Source organism: Teleopsis dalmanni, chromosome X, assembly GCF_002237135.1.
Source record: "Teleopsis dalmanni isolate 2A chromosome X, ASM223713v2, whole genome shotgun sequence".
Lineage (NCBI taxonomy): Eukaryota > Metazoa > Arthropoda > Insecta > Diptera > Diopsidae > Teleopsis > Teleopsis dalmanni.
This window is the reverse complement of record NC_051848.1, coordinates 60,030,999-60,054,423: the sequence shown is the minus strand read 5'-3', so window position 1 is coordinate 60,054,423 and position 23,425 is coordinate 60,030,999. Positions and strand designations below refer to the sequence as shown.

The 23,425-nt window shown below is 30.2% G+C and overlaps 3 protein-coding genes across 4 annotated transcripts; all 3 read left to right on the top strand.

Moving 5' to 3' along the window:
* The first annotated feature begins 555 nt into the window (after positions 1–555).
* On the top strand, positions 556–3,238 carry LOC119687753. Its single transcript, XM_038102201.1, has 4 exons — positions 556–964; positions 1,342–1,446; positions 1,580–2,028; positions 2,108–3,238. The coding sequence occupies exons 1-4, from the start codon at positions 724–726 to the stop codon at positions 3,170–3,172; spliced, it is 1,860 nt and encodes a 619-aa protein (XP_037958129.1). The 5' UTR covers positions 556–723; the 3' UTR covers positions 3,173–3,238.
* A 6,495-nt stretch (positions 3,239–9,733) lies between these two features.
* On the top strand, positions 9,734–21,863 carry LOC119687752. 2 transcript variants are annotated; one of them, XM_038102200.1, is made up of 5 exons: positions 9,734–9,887; positions 19,355–19,616; positions 19,990–20,094; positions 20,228–20,676; positions 20,754–21,863. In XM_038102200.1, the coding sequence occupies exons 2-5, from the start codon at positions 19,376–19,378 to the stop codon at positions 21,816–21,818; spliced, it is 1,860 nt and encodes a 619-aa protein (XP_037958128.1). In that variant the 5' UTR covers positions 9,734–9,887; positions 19,355–19,375; the 3' UTR covers positions 21,819–21,863. The 2 variants fall into 2 exon arrangements, with proteins under 2 accessions (XP_037958128.1, XP_037958127.1); XM_038102199.1 differs by lacking the exon at positions 9,734–9,887 and having other exon boundaries at positions 19,226–19,616.
* Positions 9,880–12,396, top strand: LOC119687754. The gene is made up of 4 exons (XM_038102202.1): positions 9,880–10,142; positions 10,522–10,626; positions 10,760–11,187; positions 11,266–12,396. The coding sequence occupies exons 1-4, from the start codon at positions 9,902–9,904 to the stop codon at positions 12,328–12,330; spliced, it is 1,839 nt and encodes a 612-aa protein (XP_037958130.1). The 5' UTR covers positions 9,880–9,901; the 3' UTR covers positions 12,331–12,396.
* Positions 21,864–23,425: the final 1,562 nt, after the last annotated feature.

Sequence of the window (23,425 nt, the reverse complement as noted above, 5' to 3'; positions counted from 1 at the left end):
ACAGTGCAAGTCAATCAATAAAGAATCTTAGTTCTTTTGGAAGAACACATCAGACTGTGGCAGTCCAAAAAACAATCAGGGCACATAAGTTGGCGAATAAGTAAACACACTGCAAACACTTCCATTATTATAAAACATTATTAAGTATCATCTAATATCGCGTTCATCAACTTTATTAACTACCAATCTTCCTCAGCTTCTCACCAATAAGGAAGGCGTGCACTAAACAAGGCGTTCATTCAAATGTTAGAATTAAAACCTACATTTTATTTAGAAAATATCTTAATAATTCCTTTATTTAAAGACCTTTATATAAAATTGAAGGTTATTTCAAGATTTGTTTAAATATTTAAAGTACGTAAATAGTAAGAACCCTGATCATAAAACTTACCATTGGTACAAAAACGTTTGCATATTTCTGACTACTTCGATATGAAGTATATATCTGTGCTTCACTTTCAGTTATTTTTGAATTGAATATCAGCAAAAGTTTTTTAATTCAGTAACATTTGATAATTTTGTATTCAAATTAAAAAAAAATTTTGTAAGAATTTTATTGTTACAAGAACATATATTTCAATTCTAACATAACATGTATTTATCTGCTTTGGAAAGTATAAATTACTGATATATTATTGAAAACATTTAATCTAAAAAAATTAATCAAAATCGGTTAGGTGAAATTATATAGTATATAGTCGTTTGATACATTTGCCATTTGCCATGTATACGTTCCAAATTCAGTTGAAAGATGCAGACACTAATGAATCGGACACTAATATAGTTGGAACGAAAACTAAGTCGCCACAAAAGTCCCAATACGAACACGTGATTAAAGAGGAGAATAACTCTAGTAGTTCGATGATTCATAAGAAGCCTCCTCGAAGGTTAATACCTTGGCCCAACAAAGTTAAAGATATTCTAAGAAATAAAGGCCAATCAGAATCGGAAGCTCAACAAACTTGTAAGTACAAAAAAGTGTAGTGTATAAATGTTAAAGTGAAAAGAACTTCTCAACTAAAATGCATTTGCTAAAATTCGACATTAAAAAGTTACCATATTATAAAGATACAACAGAAATAACAACAATATTTTCAAAACTTTTCACTTTTTATAATAATTTAATGTTATCAAAACTGTAACATCCGCAAAAGGTTCAGACTGCTAGATAAACGATGACCTCTTATTTCACACAAATTTTCCAGAAATGCATCTAATAAGACATTTTTCAGAAAAAAGTTCATGATATTTTCAAAGTTTATTGGGAACTGGGTTTAAATTTTAAACAAACCAGATTGAGAACTATATATATGTGTTTATTAATTCTATTTACTTTTTAAGCTATTGGGAACCAGCAATCCTTGTCATCGTCTTATGATTACTCGAGTTTAATCATTTCAGATTCCAAACCAGAGGCGCAACGGGAAACTACTAACGTTGGTCAGGGTAAGTGAAACAAATAGAGATATTTCTAAAAGTTCGAATAATCTAAAAACTGATACAGGTATTATTGTACTTAAGTATTAATATATTGATGTACTTGAATAGGATTTCTCACTAATTATAGTAAAATTAATAGATGGATTTGTACCAGCTCAAAAGTGCGATATTATTTCTGAAGAAAACAGAATATTAAAGAAACAGGGCTATGTAGAACAGGAACAGGCTTGTGATCCGTTTCAACCACAACCTATTGCAATTGATACACCCAGTGAGTTGCAAATGGATTCGGGAGTAGTGACAAATGAACGTAAAGGTCAAAAAGTAGTACAACAGCACAGAGAGGATCTTCATGTTGACAAATGCGAAACTCTAAGAAAATGTATAAGTCCAAGTGGTTCACTAGATAACAATAAAAATATAAATTCTGATATCGTTGAGAAAGTGAATCTTATGATAAATAATCTTAAAGAACATTTGGAGCAACTTGAGTTGAATGTACAATCTATAAACGCAAATCTCAAGACCTTTTGTGAGGTTCTAAGCAAATATGCAGCAAATATCACAACCCGCACTAATCAGAACCCAGTAAGTGTAATAATGTTATTCCTGTTTTTTTATTGAATATAATTAACACTTTTGCTTTTATTTTATTTGATGTCTGGAGGAAGTAAACAATTTCATATTTAAAATGTTGAATGCTTTTGAGAAACTTTATCAGGAACTTCAGTTAGAAAATTGTTCTGCAGATCATAAGAATAAAGAAATTGTTAAACAACGTGTTAGTCTCCTAAAAAGTATTAAGACTGTTATTAAAGATTTGCGTGGTGTTGGGAATAATCAGAATAGTGGTTATCTCTCCAAATCACCTTCTTCGTCTGATGAGGCAATTGAAATAATCCACAAAGATGACATTGGGAGAGTTTGTAACGAAGTAAATGCGAACGACGTTAAACATATTTCGAATGTGCAAAACTCAAATGTCTTGAAAGCAGAAAAATATTCTCTACAGAAACAATGTAATACACAAAACCCATCACAGCTACAGCTTGGAGAAAGGGTCAAAAACTTCGAAGTAGACATAATGAAGCCATCAACTTCGACAAAAAAGGGCGGCGATCAAATTACAATTGGCAGAAAAGGGGAATACAATGAAAAAGAAGTTAATAACAGTAAAATTCTAGAACATTTTCAATCTTCTGACGTCACTTTATGTCAAAATAATGTAGTCAAATCTAATCCCGCCAATTGCATGGATCTCCCTTTGACCTCGAAACATAACATTGCTCCAAATGGTCCAGTGCTTGATTTACCCTCAGAGAAACGTGTCACTAAATTTGAGTTATTAAAAAAATTTTTGAAAAACTCAGATGAAAGGAATTCCATTGAAACTGAATGCAGCGAACAAGAAAAACCACAAGGCAGTAAGGACTCCAGTATAACATATACGTACATGTCTTCTGATTCACCTAAAATATGTGACTGTTGTTCTCGCAGTTATGATCCAGTTTATGATAGTGATGTAATGCGTGTGATATCAGATGCTACAATGGATCTTGATCGCTCTGACATACAAATTAGACTAAATATCTCAATGAATGATGTGATTTACGTGAAAATTATCCTTATGACATCTCTGCAGGAGATAAAATGTTTCTATGTAACAGTTAATGCCCTTGAAAGCGCCGAGCTCGCAGGACTTTTCGAAGAGTTTTGTGTATACTTAGTTTGAAACTGTAGTTATATATGGTATATATATTTTATCACAAATAAGAAAGTATAAAAAAAATTGTATTCGAATTCTGAAAACATAAATTCTAACAAAAAATATCAATAAATGTGTTTCAGATAAATGGTTATTGTTTTTATTTTAAAAAAGGGAGGCATTATATAAAATATATAGTATATATATTCTGTACTGTACATAATGTTATAATTAATAACAAATTTTAATAATCTCTAAGGTACTTTAATGGAAATTGGTGATAATATTGCAATTTTTTTATGGATGTGATTCATATCTGTAATTAGATTAACAAGGAAACGTCACAGTTTACACAATAAAAACAAATTTCTGTATTTTATTTTCCAGCAAATGATTTATTAATACTAGAAATAAAGTTTATTATTTTATAATTGAAGAATATTAATTTAGAGTTAATCAGCGTGGAATAATGGCTTTAAATTTGGCTAGGCATTGAAGACAACGACTTAATCTTTTATCAAGTCTTGAAATATTTGTAAACCTCGCTTAATCGTAATATATATTAAAATGTTGACTCAAGTATAGATACGTTTGCTATCACGGTTTTGTCTTCATTTCAATTCCTCGTTTTTGTCTTTCCCTGTTTTTGAAAGAGAACTATATTTTCAAGCATCATTCCGTAAATGATGCCATTTTGGGACCTATTCTTATATGATTAAAGAATGTGGACTCTTTTTTAACTTAGTTCTTATTTTAAAGTGGCTTCGTTTTTCATCCAGCTTAAAGTAAATTGAATGAAGTTTGTTGCGGTTCAGTTCCTGGGGATATCGCTTCTTATTCATATGGTTCCACTAAATTGATGAACCTTTAAAACTATGTCTATTTCTAATTGATATTTCCTTGCAAAGGTTCATTACGACAGAGAACATTTGCCTCGAGCAACATCAAAAAAATTCTTATACAAATAAAAGTATTTTGAAAATCTATATCATATTTAATGACAAATAACTACGTTTTTATTGTTATGCTCACGGAGTGCTTCTTACGACTAGGTAAAACAATCACACCCACAACGAAATCTCAGAAAAATTATAAATCAATCAAAATTTATTCTTTTGCTCTGAAAGAGGGCTTACTGAATGCAATACAACCATGCCAGAGTTCGAATTAGTCCACTATACATTTCTCTTATGCTGATGAAGTATTTACTTCACTGCAGCAATCGACATGAAATAATTTTGTGAAAGTGAGAAATTAGGTTTTAAGGTACAGAAAAACGCCACCTTTCAGGAGAGTATATGAGTAGAGTGCCTGCTCGATTATATTTCTTAAGTTTTTTGTCTGAAAACATTTGTACAAAAACAGCATACTTAGTAGTCAGGGTTGCTTTAAGTATTACCTTCATCGCTTGAAATATGAAGACTATTCCAACAGCCCAATATTTCTAACCAAAATAGAGAATGGTTAACATGTGTTTTTCAAGTCCCCGCAATTTGACAAAGATCGACAAAGCATACAGACTGTTTTTGATAAAACCCCAACAGTGGGAAACCTCATCAGATAAATGTTCAGTTCAACGAGAGAGTTCAAAAACGAGAGATAGTAAAAATGGCGACTGCGAGCATTATAATGGTACTGCGACGTAATGAACGCATAAGAGTTGCAGAAAGAGCTAACTCACATAACGCAAACGAGGTAAGACGGGCTGATACGAACAGAGACAATCAACTGACTATGTAATCACAAATGCTTAGACAATGTCTTGATGAAATACTTTATAGTGGTGTCAGGAGGAACTTTTCGTCTGGACAAAGAAAGTTTTTAGAGTGGTCTAGGCTTTCGAGCTGATTCAAAAACTATTAATAATGGTATCATATAAACAGGCTATCACAGATTCGATGGGATTAATTCCATAAAAATTTCCAACACAGCGACATCTACTTCAATCAATCTAATATAAATAAGAATAACGCAGTTTTAATGAAATTTCACACACAGACTTACGTAGAGGACATGTAATTTAGCATATTGGTAGGGCAATGTAACTCTATTCTCTATTACTTCAGTGCTTTGTGAAAGAAGGACATTCATATGTATTTAATCTAAAATGTTAAAAACACTGAAATATTCATTAGATTTATTCATTATTGTTAAAGTAATTACTTGCGTTATTACAATTGCGATTACTTCTGTGAGCCATATTTGTCATCCAATGATACTACATCACGACACTACAAAATTTAGTATTTTTATTTTTGTGGACCAGTCTGTAACGTCTAGTGGAGTTACTTAAACAAGTTGGTCATAGCTGCCATATGACCTCCATGTTTAACACAGATTTTCCATTATTATTTGTAAAAAATGATTTGGTGTTGGGTATAAGTTTTACTTGTATAATAACGTTATAATTTTTGTTATTCTGTTACGGCATTGATGAAATCTATATTTTGTTATACATTTAAAAATCACTAAGATATATTTTCACGTTTCATATATTTCGAATTATTACTGTATCAAGCACAAATGAAAAAACAGAACTTTTTCAACTCGAGTTCTTAACTCAATCGATTATGATTATCAAACCACTAATTTTTAGTTCTTATTAATAAATAATAATACTAACAATAGAATCAACTGAAATTTTTTAATATTACATCTGCGAACATTATTTTCTAGATTACCTTTAGAGCACAATACCATCCACGCGCAGAATAGATTTCGTCTACCGTCTTACTTAACTTTTCTAAAGCAGTCATTACATATTAATATTATATGTTGAAAAATATTATTATTTATTTATTTATATATTATTTTTATAGTACTATTTACTGCATTTATAGCATCAACTACCAACTATCAGTACCAATGTAGGTTAAGAATTTCTTAAGACAATGGAGTCTATGCGTCACTTGATACTGTTATATATCAGTAATCTCACATTCACTTAAATACCGATATACTCCAATTACATCTTAGATTTTATCTACCATATTTGAAGTCGTTACCTTATTTCAGTTAACTGATGAATTTGTTGCTCTTAAAGAACACAATAATGGTGAATACAAGCATTATTATTCATTAAAGTGCTATAAAAGGTTTCACTTTATCTTATTTGGAATTGTGATGGTTTCCATCGGTATGAAATCATTTTAATACATTAACGAAATTTAGAATTATGTTGAAGATGAATTACAGTTCGAACAACTCTGTTGTTTCATAAATGAAAATATTAGTTTGATATGAATTATTATTATTATATTCATGGAATTTGATACGAATTTATTTATATTATTACTATTGAAATTAATATTAAATTGAATTAATTATAGTATAGCATTTTTATTGACTTTATAATTTGTCATACTTGCGTTGCCACAGTATTTGGTGGCTGGACATTAATTTTTCCATCAAAATATTGTCAAGACGTCAAAAGATGCATCAATGGACCAAAAAAAGATACTTGTTTCAGCAGAAAACGTTTCTAGAAATTGACAAAAACAAATATGCCACTAGGTGGTATTTACTGGATGTCTTAAACGCATCCAACTTGTCATTAGACATACGAATAATAGATTGTTTAATTTGTGGTTTGTCAGCCAATGGACCTGAACTGTTTAACCGGTTATTTTTACTTGAAAGGGAATTGCTTCAGAAAATTATGTTTCAGTCATACGCTAATAGATTTATTCAAAATTACTTTCATAATTTGTTAATGTAAACGTTTAACGTCTGGGAATCAACTTAAGCAAAGTTCGTGATGCAAACATGGTATTAGCTTCATTTAATAATTTTTTCTGAGTACGATACTGAGAATAGTGCATTATCGATAAGATTTTGGCACAAAAATGGAGAAATGACAGATTTTTAAAATAATATACCTTCTGTTCAAAAAGTACTCGGAGTTTGTAAATAAATCACACAAATTTAAATTTTATTTCAAATTTATTTTATCTCCTCCAAAATATGCTCCTTCTGAAGAGATACACATATGCCAACGCTTAACCCAATCTTCCATACACTTTTCGTAGGCCCGTGAAGGTATGGCTTTTAGTTCCTTAGTTCCTTCAGCGAATTCTCTTTTACCGATTCAATCGACTCAAAACGCTTACCACGAAAGATCAATTTAAGTTTCGGAAACAGGAAAAAGTCGCATGGATCCAGATCTGGCGAATATAGTGCCTGAGCGATGACAGTGGTGTTGACAGCCGTGTTTGGTCAAAAAATCGCGCAAAACAAGAATTTTCCATATTAAAAATCGCTAAATGCACTCGAGGTAGTCTCACATTAACAGCTGCTGTAAACAAACTAATTGACAGATGGCGCTCAAACACAATATCAAGAACCATATGTCAAGAAAGGGTGTACCGACATAAAAAAAAATATTTTTGAAAAAGGTCTATTACTTAAGGAGTAGTTAACAAACAACAAAATCCGGATACTTTTTGAGCAGAAGGTATTGCTAGTGCTATTTTTGCGTTCTTAATTGTAAATGATAACTTAATTAAAATTCTCTATTACAAGTATTTACGTGATATTTTAATAAATATTCTATAAATACTATGTATTTCTATTTAGTTAATTTCATTTTTAAAAAACAATGAATTTGTCAATATTTAACCCAGCTTTCCATAATAACTAATTGCTGGAAACCAATTATTGTCGCAATGAAAACTCGAAACGGTAATAAGTGTATTTTTTGACATCATCGCTCCAAAAAAACACAGGATGCTTAAAAATTAACATGCAAAGCAAAAACAAAATGCGCTAAAATAAGTCCAACTTCCTGAAAGGGCTTAACGAATGAGCCCCTCACACTACAACAATGCCAAATCTTTAAACTGGAACTTTTGTGAATGATTTTTGGTAGCAGATGAATATCTGCACTCAGATGTTTAATATTAATATGGGTCATTCTTTTACAACTCGGACACCTTTTTGACCTCATGATCTCCGATTTGGCTGAAATTTTTTTTATGAGCTCCTTTCATAAAATAAGAAGACACGTATCTCGTGAAAAAATTTTGTGATTTTTTTCCTAGGAGATATGGAGCCATGTGGTTTTGAGAATTGGCATAGTAGACACATTTTCAAATGGCTATATCTCAAGTTCTATAAAAGGTAAAAACTTGAAATGTACAGCGTTTCAAAGATAATTGATTGAACTTTTATAAAATTGTTTAAACAATTAAAATTGTTAACATTTAAGTACTAATATTAACTATTAAATTTCAAAAAAAAATTTTCTTAAAATATATCCCTTGCGATTCCATTTTTTATATTTTATTTAGCTTCAGTTTTTAATTCTAATACGAAATAAAAATTTTTAGGATGCTATTATTTTTTGAGATTTTTTAATATTTTTTTTTCTCCCGCAAAACACATCAAGCACATGCGTACTACATTTTCATTGAATGAATTTTCAAAAAATATACTACATATATTCTTATACAATATTCTTGATTTCGATTAGTAATAAAATTCTACATAAAACCCAAAAATTTCAGGACGATATTGTAATTAGAAGTACTTTTAAAAATTTTTTTATCCTTCATATCACACCGAACACGTACACACGATTTTTCAGTAAAAAAAAAAAGGAATATGTCACACAATTTTTTTCTTTTTTATTTTTGATTCAAATTAATATATAAATTCTACTTCAAAAATAAATATTTCCACTGTGATATTCATTTTAGAAGTAATTAAAAAAAATTAATTAATCAAGTGTCCTTCACGTTACTCATACGCACCAAAGTACCATAAAATCAATTTTCGAAGGAAAGCGATACAAAAATTTTTACTTTTAGGTTACTCACCATACAAAATATATGGAAAGCGACTTGTAAACTTACCAACTCTGTGATTTTTCATATATGATCAGATAAGATGATGAATGACTTTGATATAACATACAATTACACAACATTATTTTTTCCTGAATAAATATAATTATACTTTTAAGAAATAAGCAAATTGATATTAAGAGACCCATTTAAACACGAGTTCGTCAATGGTCGACAAAACTTAACACCAACAGTGCAAGTCAATCAATAAAGAATCTTAGTTCTTTTGGAAGAACATATCAGACTGTGGCAGTCCAAAAAACAATCAGGGCACATAAGTTGGCGAATAAGTAAACACACTGCAAACACTTCCATTATTATAAAACATTATTAAGTATCATCTAATATTGCGTTCATCAACTTTATTAACTACCAATCTTCCTCAGCTTCTCACCAATAAGGAAGACGTACACTAAACAAGGCGTTCATTCAAATGTTAGAATTAAAACCTACATTTTATTTAGAAAATATCTTAATAATTCCTTTATTTAAAGACCTTTATATAAAATTGAAGGTTATTTCAAGATTTGTTTAAATATTTAAAGTACGTAAATAGTAAGAACCCTGATCATAAAACTTACCATTGGTACAAAAACGTTTGCATATTTCTGACTACTTCGATATGAAGTATATATCTGTGCTTCACTTTCAGTTATTTTTGAATTGAAAATCAGCAAAACTTTTTTAATTCAGTAACATTTGATAATTTTGTATTCAAATTAAAAAAAAATTTTGTAAGAATTTTATTGTTACAAGAACATATATTTCAATTCTAACATAACATGTATTTATCTGCTTTGGAAAGTATAAATTACTGATATATTATTGAAAACATTTAATCTAAAAAAATTAATCAAAATCGGTTAGGTGAAATTATATAGTATATAGTCGTTTGATACATTTGCCATTTGCCATGTATACGTTCCAAATTCAGTTGAAAGATGCAGACACTAATGAATCGGACACTAATATAGTTGGAACGAAAACTAAGTCGCCACAAAAGTCCCAATACGAACACGTGATTAAAGAGGAGAATAACTCTAGTAGTTCGATGATTCATAAGAAGCCTCCTCGAAGGTTAATACCTTGGCCCAACAAAGTTAAAGATATTCTAAGAAATAAAGGTCAATCAGAATCGGAAGCTCAAGAAACTTGTAAGTACAAAAAAGTGTAGTGTATAAATGTTAAAGTGAAGTTGACTTCTCAACTAAAATGCATTTGCTAAAATTCGACATTAAAAAGTTACCATATTATAAAGATACAACAGAAATAACACAACTATATTTTCAAAACTTTTCACTTTTTATAATAATTTAATGTTATCAAAACTGTAACATCCGCAAAAGGTTCAGACTGCTAGATAAACGATGACCTCTTATTTCACACAAATTTTCCAGAAATGCATCTAATAAGACATTTTTCAGAAAAAAGTTCATGATATTTTCAAAGTTTATTGGGAACTGGGTTTAAATATTAAGCAAACCAGATTGAGAACTATATATATGTGTTTATTAATTCTATTTACTTTTTAAGCTATTGGGAACCAGCAATCCTTGTCATCGTCTTATGATTACTCGAGTTTAGTCATTTCAGATTCCAAACCAGAGGCGCTACAGGAAACTACTAACGTTGGTCAGGGTAAGTGAAACAAATAGAGATATTTCTAAAAGTTCGAATAATCTAAAAACTGATACAGGTATTATTGTACTTAAGTATTAATATATTGATGTACTTGAATAAGATTTCTAACTAATTATAGTTAAATTAATAGATGGATTTGTACCAGCTCAAAAGTGCGATATTATTTCTAAAGAAAACAGAATATTAATGAAACAGGGTTGTGTTCCATTTCAACCACAACCTATTGCAATTGGTACACCCAGTGAGGTGCAAATGGATTCCACAGTAGTGACAAATGAACGTAAAGGTCAAAAAGTAGTACAACAGCACAGAGAGGATCTTCATGTTGACAAATGCGAAACTCTAAGAAAATGTATAAGTCCAAGTGGTTCACTAGATAACAATAAAAATATAAATTCTGACATCGTTGAGAAAGTGGGTCATATGATAAATAACCTTAAAGAACATTTGGAGCAACTTGAATTGAATGTACAATCTATTAACGCAAATCTCAAGACCTTTTGTGAGGTTCTAAGCAAATATGCAGCAAATATCACAACCCGCACTAATCAGAACCCAGTAAGTGTAATAATGTTGTTCCTTTTTTTTATTGAATATAATTAACACTTCTGATTTTATTTTATTTGATGTCTGGAGGAAGTAAACAATTTCATATTTAAAATGTTGAATGCTTTTGAGAAACTTTATCAGGAACTTCAGTTAGAAAATTGTTCTGCAGATCATAAGAATAAAGAAATTGTTAAACAACGTGTTAGTCTCCTAAAAAATATTAAGACTGTTATTAAAGATTTGCGTGGTGTTGGGAATAATCAGAATAGTGGTTATCTCTCCAAATCACCTTGTTCGTCTGATGAGGCAATTGAAATAATCCACAAAGATGACATTGGAAGAGTTTGTAACGAAGTAAATGCGAACGACGTTAAACATATTTCGAATGTGCAAAACTCAAATGTCTTGAAAGCAGAAAAATATTCTCTACAGAAACAATGTAATACACAAAACCCATCACAGCTACAGCTTGAAGAAAGGGTCAAAAACTTCGAAGTAGACATAATGAAGCCATCAACTTCGAAAAAAAAGGGCGGCGATCAAATTACAATTGACAGAAAAGGTGAATACAATGAAAAAGAAGTTAATAACAGTAAAATTCTAGAACATTTTCAATCTTCTGACGTCACTTTATGTCAAAATAATGTAGTCAAATCTAATCCCGAAAATTGCATGGATCTCCCTTTGACCTCGAAACATAACATTTCTCCAAATGGTCCAGTACTTGATTTGCCCTCAGAGAAACGTGTCACTAAATTTGAGTTATTGAAAAAATTTTTAAAAAACTCAGATGAAAGGAATTCCATTGAAACTGAATGCAGCGAAGAAGAAAAACCACAATGCAGTAAGGACTCCAGTATAACATATACGTACATGTCTTCTGATTCACCTAAAATATGTGACTGTTGTTCTCGCAGTTATGATCCAGTTTATGATAGTGATGTAATGCGTGTGATATCAGATGCTACAATGGATCTTGATCGCTCTGACATACAAATTAGACTAAATATCTCAATGAATGATGTGATTTACGTAAAAATTATCCTTATGACATCTCTGCAGGAGATAAAATGTTTCTATGTAACAGTTAATGCCCTTGAAAGCGCCGAGCTCGCAGGACTTTTCGAAGAGTTTTGTGTATACTTAGTTTGAAACTGTAGTTATATATGGTATATATATTTTATCACAAATAAGAAAGTATAAAAAAAATTGTATTCGAATTCTGAAAACATAAATTTTAACAAAAAATATTAATAAATGTGTTTCAGATAAATGGTTATTGTTTTTATTTTAAAAATGGGAGGCATTATATAAAATATATAGTATATATATTCTGTACTGTACATAATGTTATAATTAATAACAAATTTTAATAATCTCTAAGGTACTTTAATGGAAATTGGTGATAATATTGCAATTTTTTTATGGATGTGATTCATATCTGTAATTAGATTAACAAGGAAACGTCACAGTTTACACAATAAAAACAAATTTCTGTATTTTATTTTCCAGCAAATGATTTATTAATACTAGAAATAAAGTTTATTATTTTATAATTGAAGAATATTAATGTAGACTTAATCGGCTTAGAGTGAAGGCTTTAATTTTGACTAAACTGATGTTGTTATTAATCTACCAAAAAAAAAGAGTAAGAGGTCAAACATTTTAATGATCCATATACCTATATTGGATTAAAATTGATTTTTTATAAGAGAAATGTTTCTTGAGAAATGCACCAGAAAACGTCGGATACTTATTGTATCACCAAATATAGAAAAGTAAATATATACAGCTAAGTAATTGTATATATAAACATAAGTGAGTATTTACTTAAAAATGCGAGTAAGCACTACTGTATATGTAAATACCTATTTTTGTAAGTATATATGTTATTGATCAGATTATCATTTAACATACGAACGGTTATTATTCAATCTCATATCTCACATTGATGAGACATTAAATATATTAGTTAAATGATTTTAGATGCTTTTTATCTTATCCTATCATTTTATCTAAATACTAATATATGCAAATATGCATAACAAATGTGCACAATAAGTTCCAAAAGCAAAAAAATCAATTTATTTTTTAATGTAGATTTCTCAAAAATAAAATCTAAAAGAGCATTAAATAAAATCGTTTCAATGCAGATTTCTAAAAGCCATTTAACCTAGAATAAATGAACTCAAGTAATGCAATAAAAATTAAATATGAAACAATTTATATATATATTGTATATTTGTGAAATAATAATATAATAAATTCTGTGTTTCAATGAGAAACAGAATTTGTGTGACATACTAAATACGAGTAGAGTGAAGCAAGTGCAGAATTTTTGCGCCAATGGAAGTAAGACAAATGGGATTGTCTGTATCTCTTGGTCTGTTTGGATTACATACAAGTATTTTAAATTATACGAGTTTTGCTTGCAAGTACATCTGTATCTTTGTTTATCTATATGTGTACGTAAGCTGTGAATATTTTGCGATTAAAATGATTGCGGCAGTGGCGCCATTTTTGGACTTGGCACTCAATTTCTCATGTTTCATTATAATTTTTTTTGCTTTATTTTACTATGGAATCGCAGTAGATGAGTAGACAATGGTCTCGATTTGGCCAGCCAGAGCGGAGACAGCTTCTTATTCTTCTTCGTCTTCGACTTCGTCTTCGTTTTCTTCTGCGCGGGTATAGTCTCAATTCAGTCAAGCAGTAATTTGGCCAAAACGCTTAGCTTGATTTTACTGCATTTAAATTGTGGTAAAATCTGCAATTGGCATTTGTGCCAGAAAGCAAAGAGCCAATGTGAGTATTTAAAATCGCAGTTTTCATTGGCAAAATATCAAAACCAAGAGAAGAGTTCATAGGATTTGTGCCGCCTAAAACAATGCGATGCATTTGCATTTGGTTTATGTTTGAGTTTACTTTAAAGTCTTTTTCAACTTTTTAAATATTTTACTGTTGGACAAGTATTTTAGTTGATTTCTTATGGGTCACAACCGGTCGTTTGACCGGTCTTTTCAACATTTTCTAATTACCCTGAGGACTATTGATATAATATAGTTACCAATGTATGTGTCTTTATTTTATAAAATCCAACTAAAAAGCTTTATTTTCAATTGTCATAATTTTATTATGGTAATTTTTGATAGATGGAGTACAAGGTTTGTGATATTTGGTGAAACTACTTAAACTGATTTTTAATGTCAATTATGATGAAACTATTTTCTTAATAAAAACTTTTGTTTTCAATAAAGAGATTATCGAACAGTAGTGAACCGCAACAACAAAATTTTATTATTTTTAATCAATTAAATTTTTGGCTGATCAAAATGCAGTTCTGAGTATTGCCAAATACCCATCAGCAGTAGTCTTTTGGAATTACTTTTTCTATTTAATTATTTGTTGATAATTTTTTGATATTACAAGTACAAAGAGTTGAACTCTTACCATACCAATCTCACAGTGAATATTCATTAGCCAAACCTATACTTTACTTGTATGTTTAAATTTGGAGTTTAGTTAATTCGCTGCGAAAGTTCATTAACAAATTCATTTGCTGTATTAAAAAAGGACGAAATCATAAACCAGCTATGAACCTATTTATTTAACCAAAAAAAAAAAAAAATAATGTTTACTCCAGACTAGAAATGGGTCTAAACCATTTTTTTCTATTTCTATATTTGCTATTTTAACTGCAGTTGCATCGTGTACTAAAATTAAATATATATTTTTTTAAAGAAACTAAAAGAAAATTAGAAGAGTTCGAATAGAAATGAAAAGACAACAACAAACATTTTTAGTTAAATTATTGAATTTAATTTATTGGCTGATCATACAACGCTGTTTCGAATATTGTCAAGTACTCATCATCAAAGATCTTAAAAACTCCTCGAATTTTTTAATTAGTTTATAGTCGGCATAGAATTTGTTAGGACTGCATGGGTTAGAACTCGTGTCTGTCAAATTAGAAGTTCCAGGTTTATTGTTACTTCTTCTTTTTTGTTTTAAATGACACTAACCAAAACACTTCCCGTACTTTAAATTAAAACGAGCTTATAAACTACGGTCTTTTTTGGAAACACTAGTTCATTGAAAGTTAATTCTTGAGGTTGCCTATATTTGTTTCAAAGCTAGTCTTCTTGCAGAGACATCTGTAATGCATATTTGTACTTAATATGTGTAATGTGTCTTTTTTGGGTGAAATTTTACAAATTATTTGTTAGAACATAAATTATAAAAAATTATAAATTTTGTCAAGTTTTTCATTTTCAAGACAGCAATAATAATTATTTCAATAAAATATATTAAATAGCAAATTTAATTATAATAATAAATTATTAAAATATTTATTTTAATATTTTGTGCTGCTTCAGACCCTAACCGAACAGAAGAGAATCTGTCCTTCGTATGAAAGTCAATGTCAGCCGTTGAGGGCCTCCTAATATCAAAAGGGGAAAGTAATTTTCGATCCAATGATATTTTTTGGGCCCAAATCAAGACTGGACAATTACAGAGATTGTGAATTGAAGTCACGTTTGCTACTAAGCAGAGTCGACAATTTATCTCTTCGGACACATCCGTTTTGTTAAGGTGATAACGCTATCCTTAATGACCCGTTAAATATTCCACTACAGTTTGACGGTTATCTGGAATGTCACGCTAGTAGCCAGTTCTTTCGGTTGAAAATCATGTTTCAATTAGAAATCTTGTTGTGGACCAAATTAATCAATAATATGACTCCGGTCGACAGGGATGAATGGCAAATCCTGTTTTCGCAAGATTGTCTGCAAACTCATTATCATTGATTCCAATGTGACCAGGCAACCAGCAAAGCATCACTTTGTTTTTACTCTCCAGCTACTGAAGAAAACTTCCAGGAGGATATTACTTTGATTACCGCTGGACTATCTGAGTAAATACAGATATAGGCGCCTTTCAATCCATTACTAATGTTAATTTGAGCACTGAGGCGAATGATTTATTATTAGTTGATTCTTTTAATAAAAACTTTTACAGTCCCGGTTAAAACTGTTTGCAGATATTTAAACAGGCTACTTGTCTTTCACGAAGAAATGCAGTGATCTGTATTAAGTAGTGCTGTTCGTATTTAGTTTTACGATAAATATGCTGTTAAAGTATATTTGTTAAAATAAATACAACGAAACACAAACAAAATCAGCTTTTAAAACGAGAAACTTCGAATATCTAGCAAACCTTTCAATAGTTTAAGCAGTTTCGAACAGATTGTACATCTTCAAATTTTCAAAAAAGTCGAACTTTTTTAGAAAAAAATATATTCAAATCAAATTTTGAGGTACTTGTAGTCTCAAACATTTAATATATCAAACGATTTCGAATAGCTCGAAAACTTTTGAATAGCATCAACAACTAGAAATCATTTCGAACAGTTTGAGTAACTTCAATTAGGTTGAATAATTTCGAATAGTTCAGACAAAGTCGAATAGTTCATACAACTGCAAACAGTTGCAACTTTTTCGAACAAATAAAATCTGCGATTTAAATGTTCGAAAGCAAATATTCTCGAGAAGTTCACATATGTTAGCTAGGAAGGATTTTCAACACCACAAAAACTTTAAATAGATCGAATACTTGGAGCATCTCAAACACTTTCGAGCATTTGAAGTATTCGAACAGCTTAAGCATTTTAATGCTCGAACACATTATAGTACTATGCAATGTATATTTATTGGAGAAATGGTTTCATATGATACAAAGTTATTTAATGAAGTTTATAGTAAATTGCATTTCAATGTTTTCACGTTCATTAATTTACCTCTTTTTATTCACAATATTTTGATATTTGTATATGTATAATTTTTAAATTAGATATTAAAAATCAAATATGCAATAAAGTCATCTGGGACTCAACGACGTTCTTCCCACACCTTCAGCTTGCAATCTATTGCAGTTCGAAATCCAAAGTGTGGTATTTTACATAATTTACTCGGTGCAAACAAAAGATGTAGAATATGGATGTCTCCATGCATTTGCATAATTCAGAAACATTGTTGCGCAAATGTTGTTTTTGCTATATTGTTTCTGCAATGTAATAGGAAAGCCAAAGTCTGCCTTTATGGTCTTTTGTTTCCATGTTACGTTAGAATTCAATTTAATTTGCGGACAATGCAAATATTGCCCTTCCTAAACTCTACGATAGCATATCAAATGCGAGACATTCTCATTCTAAATGGTACTCATGATGATTTTCACCAAAGTGGAGTTAAGTGATGTCGGAGTTGATGATGCCGATGATGATGATGATGATGATGATAATAATGTTGAAAGTGATGGAATAAAGGCACATACTATGTCACATAAGATTGATAATTAAATATTTGTGTTCGAGAAATTTATGACAATTATTCATAATATCCAGAATGGGGTAAAGTTTCATTATTGACTGTGGAAATGTGTTTCATTTGGAATGCTTATGATACTATAAATGCATGAAATTAGTTTTTAGAATTCTCAAAGTAACGCACACAATAAAAACTTATTAGGAATTTATTTAGGTTTATATGATGTTTCGAGCTAAACTGAGATTATCTAAGAATGCTTAAGGTACAAAGAGCTCAGTTGTTTTAATTATTTATAATTAAATTATGAAACCGCATAAATGTACACTTTTAATTAACTTCAATAAAGTCTAATAAAAAAATTTCTGTTAATCAAAAAAAATTTAAATATAAATAATTGAATCCACATAAATTCACATAAAGCAAATCAGCCTTATTCTTTACAATTTTGAAACGCTAGTATGATGAATTTACATATGTTGTTTGCTTAAGGAAGAATTTCGTAAGTATTGTCCAAAAAATAGATGTTGCACGGGAATACACTGCTACCATGCAAAAATTAATAATGCAGTATTGTCATATATTCTACTCAAAAAGTACTCGGATTTTGTAAATAAAACACACAAATTTAAATTTTATTCCAAATTTATATTATCTGCTTCAAAATATGCTCCTTCTGAAGCCATACACATATGCCAACGCTTAACCCAATCTTCCACACACTGTTCCTTCAGCGAATTCTCTTTTACCGATTCAATCGACTCAAAACGCTTACCACGAAGGGACAATTTGAGTTTCGGGAACAGGAAAAAGTCGCACGGATCCAGATCAGGCGAATATAGTGCCTGAGCGATGACAGTGGGGTTGACAGCCGTGTTTGGTCAAAAAATCGCGTACAACAAGAATTTTCCATAATAAAAACCGCTAAATGCACTTGAGGTAGCCTCATATTAACAGCTGCTGTAAACAAACTGATGGCGCTCAAATTTGTACCATACGTCAAGAAAGGATGTACCAACACAACAAAAAAATTTTTGAAAAAGGTCTATTACTTAAGAATAGTTAGCAAAATCCGGGTACTTTTTGAGCAGAAGGTATACTAAATAAGAAACAAAAAATACACTGTTCTTATGAACAATGAACAGGTTAAAATTGTACTTCCCATTTCATTTAAGAACTAACTTAATCGTTCATTTATTTAAAGACCTTAACATAAGTTACTTATTCGCACATAAGTTGGCGAATAAGTAAACACACTGCAAACACTTCCATTATTATAAAACATTATTAAGTATCATCTAATATTGCGTTCATCAACTTTATTAACTACCAATCTTCCTCAGCTTCTCACCAATAAGGAAGACGTACACTAAACAAGGCGTTCATTCAAATGTTAGAATTAAAACCTACATTTTATTTAGAAAATAACTTAATAATTCCTTTATTTAAAGACCTTTATACAAAATTGAAGGTTATTTCAAGATTTGTTTAAATATTTAAAGTATGTAAATAGTAAGAACCGTGATCATAACGCTTACCACTGGTACTAAAACGTTTGCATATTTCTGACTACTTCGATATGAAGTATATATCTGTGCTTCACTTTCAGTTATTTTTGAATTGAATATCAGCAAAAGTTTTTTGATTCAGTAACATTTGATAATTTTGTATTCAAAATAAAAAAAAATTTTGTAAGAATTTTATTGTAACAAAAACATATATTTCAATTCTAACATAACATGTATTTATCTGCTTTGGAAAGTATAAATTACTAATATATTATTGAAATCATTTAATCTAAAAAAATTAATCAAAATCGGTTAGGTGAAATTATATAGTATATAGTCGTTTGATACATTTGCCATTTGCCATTTGCCATGTATACGTTCCAAATTCAGTTGAAAGATGCAGACACTAATAAATCGGACACTAATATAGTTGGAACGAAAACTAAGTCGCCACAAAAGTCCCAATACGAACACGTGATTAAAGAGGAGAATAACTCTAGTAGTTCGATGATTCATAAGAAGCCTCCTCGAAGGTTAATACCTTGGCCCAACAAAGTTAAAGATATTCTAAGAAATAAAGGCCAATCAGAATCGGAAGCTCAAGAAACTTGTAAGTACAAAAAAGTGTAGTGTATAAATGTTAAAGTGAAAAGGACTTCTCAACTAAAATGCATTTGCTAAAATTCGACATTAAAAAGTTACCATATTATAAAGATACAACAGAAATAACACAACTATATTTTCAAAACTTTTCACTTTTTATAATAATTTAATGTTATAAAAACTGTAACATCCGCAAAAGATTCAGACTGCTAGATAAACGATGACCTCTAATTTACACAAATTTTCCAGAAATCCATCTAATTTTTTCAGAAAGAAAATTCATGATATTTTCAAAGTTTATTGGGAACTGGGTTTAAATTTTAAACAAAGCAGATTGAGAACTATATATATGTGTTTATTAATTCTATTTACTTTTTAAGCTATTGGGAACCAGCAATCCTTGTCATCGTCTTATGATTACTCGAGTTTAATCACTTCAGATTCCAAACCAGAGGCGCAACGGGAAACTACTAACGTTGGTCAGGGTAAGTGAAACAAATAGAGATATTTCTAAAAGTTAGAATAATCTAAAAACTGATACAGGTATTATTGTACTTAAGTATTAATATATTGATGTACTTGAATAGGATTTCTCACTAATTATAGTAAAATTAATAGATGGATTTGTACCAGCTCAAAAGTGCGATATTATTTCTGATGAAAACAGAATATTAATGAAACAGGGTTGTGTAGAACAGAAACAGGCTTGTGATCTATTTCAACCACAACCTATTGCAATTGGTACACCCAGTGAGTTGCAAATGGATTCGGGAGTAGTGACAAATGAACGTAAAGGTCAAAAAGTAGTACAACAGCACAGAGAGGATCTTCATGTTGACAAATGCGAAACTCTAAGAATATGTATAAGTCCAAGTGGTTCACTAGATAACAATAAAAATATAAATTCTGATATCGTTGAGAAAGTGGGCCATATGATAAATAACCTTAAAGAACATTTGGAGCAACTTGAATTGAATGTACAATCTATAAACGCAAATCTCAAGACCTTTTGTGAGGTTCTAAGCAAATATGCAGCAAATATCACAACCCGCACTAATCAGAACCCAGTAAGTGTAATAATGTTGTTCCTTTTTTTATTGAATATAATTAACACTTCTGATTTTATTTTATTTGATGTCTGGAGGAAGTAAACATTTTCATATTTAAAATGTTGAATGCTTTTGAGAAACTTTATCAGGAACTTCAGTTAGAAAATTGTTCTGCAGATCATAAGAATAAAGAAATTGTTCAACAACGTGTTAGTCTCCTAAAAAGTATTAAGACTGTTATTAAAGATTTGCGTGGTGTTGGGAATAATCAGAATAGTGGTTATCTCTCCAAATCACCTTGTTCGTCTGATGAGGCAATTGAAATAATCCACAAAGATGACATTGGAAGAGTTTGTAACGAAGTAAATGCGAACGACTTTAAAGGTATTTCGAATGTGCAAAACTCAAATGTCTTGAAAGCAGAAAAATATTCTCTACAGAAACAATGTAATACACAAAACCCATCACAGCTACAGCTTGGAGAAAGGGTCAAAAACTTCGAAGTAGACATAATGAAGCCATCAACTTCGAAAAAAAAGGGCGGCGATCAAATTACAATTGGCAGAAAAGGGGAATACAATGAAAAAGAAGTTAATAACAGTAAAATTCTAGAACATTTTCAATCTTCTGACGTCACTTTATGTCAAAATAATGTAGTCAAATCTAATCCCGAAAATTGCACGGATCTACCTTTGACCTCGAAACATAACATTTCTCCAAAGGCTCCAGTACTTGATTTGCCCTCAGAGAAACGTGTCACTAAATTTGAGTTATTGAAAAAATTTTTGAAAAACTCAGACGAAAGGAATTCCATTGAAACTGAATGCAGCGAAGAAGAAAAACCACAATGCAGTAAGGACTCCAGTATAACATATACGTACATGTCTTCTGATTCACCTAAAATATGTGACTGTTGTTCTCGCAGTTATGATCCAGTTTATGATAGTGATGTGATGCGTGTGATATCAGATGCTACAATGGATCTTGATCGCTCTGACATACAAATTAGACTAAATATCTCCATGAATGATGTGATTTACGTGAAAATTATCCTTATGACATCTCTGCAGGAGATAAAATGTTTCTATGTAACAGTTAATGCCCTTGAAAGCGCCGAGCTCGCAGGACTTTTCGAAGAGTTTTGTGTATACTTAGTTTGAAACTGTAGTTATGTATGGTATATATATTTTATCACAAATAAGAAAGTATAAAAAAAATTGTATTCGAATTCTGAAAACATAAATTTTAACAAAAAATATTAATAAATGTGTTTGAGATAAATGGTTATTATTTTTATTTTAAAAATGGGAGGGAATATATAAAAAATATAGTATATATATTCTATACTGTACATAATGTTATAATTAATAACAAATTTTAATAATCTCTAAGGTACTTTAATGGAAATTGGTGATAATATTGCAATTTATTTATGGATGTCATATCTGTAATTAGATTAACAAGGACACATCACAGTTTACACAATAAAAACAAATTTCTGTATTTTGTTTTCCAGCAAATGATTTATTAACACTAGAAATAAAATTTATTATTTTATAATTGAAGAATATTAATTTAGAGTTAATCAGCGTGGAATAATGGCTTTAAATTTGGCTAGGCATTGAAGACAACGACTTAAATCTTTCATCAAGTCTTCAAATATTCATAAGCCTTGTTCATTCGTAAAAAAGTTTACTAAAATTGTGACTCAAAAGTATAGATACGTTTGCTATCAATGTTGTGTCGTAATTTCAATGATTTCCTCATTTTTCAAAGAGAACAATATTTTTATACATCAAACCGTAAGTGATGCCATTTTAGATATGATTGAAGAATACGGATTCTCTCAGCTTAAAGTAGCTTCACTTTTCAGCCAACTTAATGTAAATTGCATGAAGGTAGAGATATCAGTCCTTATTGATATGCTTCGACAGATCATGAAAGAATTGAACATTTTTTATATCTGTGCATCAAGGGCGAAAGCAAGTGAAACATTTCCTTGTAGATTATTCAATAAAATGTCTGAACTATAAATATCACGTTCTTTCGTTCTTTTTTACATCATCTCTTCAATGCACCTTAGAAACGCTGGTGTAACCGCTTTGAAGGCGGATTCAGTTCACCTTGTGCATTTGACTATAATTTGGGTTAGGACTGCAATATGACTTGAGGAAAGCTAAACTTATATCTGATAGTATTAAAGCTAACTGCAACCTAATCTTAGCTCAGGTTAGATCTTTTGTGTTTAAGGTTTCTAACATTAACACTAACTCCAGTTTTCTCATTGATAAGGGATGTTGTATATCTAGTTTTGCCTTGATATCCTAGAATTTTATTAACAATTTGTTACCGCCTTTTTCTTGGTACGTAATGCAAATTGTTGATATGACCCATTTTATTTTAAATAAATATTATTGAGTTTAGCCGTTGAACTAGGGTATCTAGTTAAATCTAGATACACAACAGGCAGTCGTCTGTATACCATTTTATCATGTTTCCTTTTATTGTTTGGGTTTTAAGCAAGCCTTTCCAATTCTTTTATTTGTCAAGTTTAGTTTTGAAGTTTTTTGTGTAGTTATGCTTGACAATCATACTGTCCATTGGCCTTTCAGTTTCTGGGATGTATGCAGCCAGAGTATCCAATTTGATATACAAATTACCTGCATAATATTTTTCATCATCAAATATTTCAAGCGAAAAATATATGATTGGTATTATAAAAAACAATATTGACAATAACTAATTATTGTTGTTGTAAGTCGAAGTT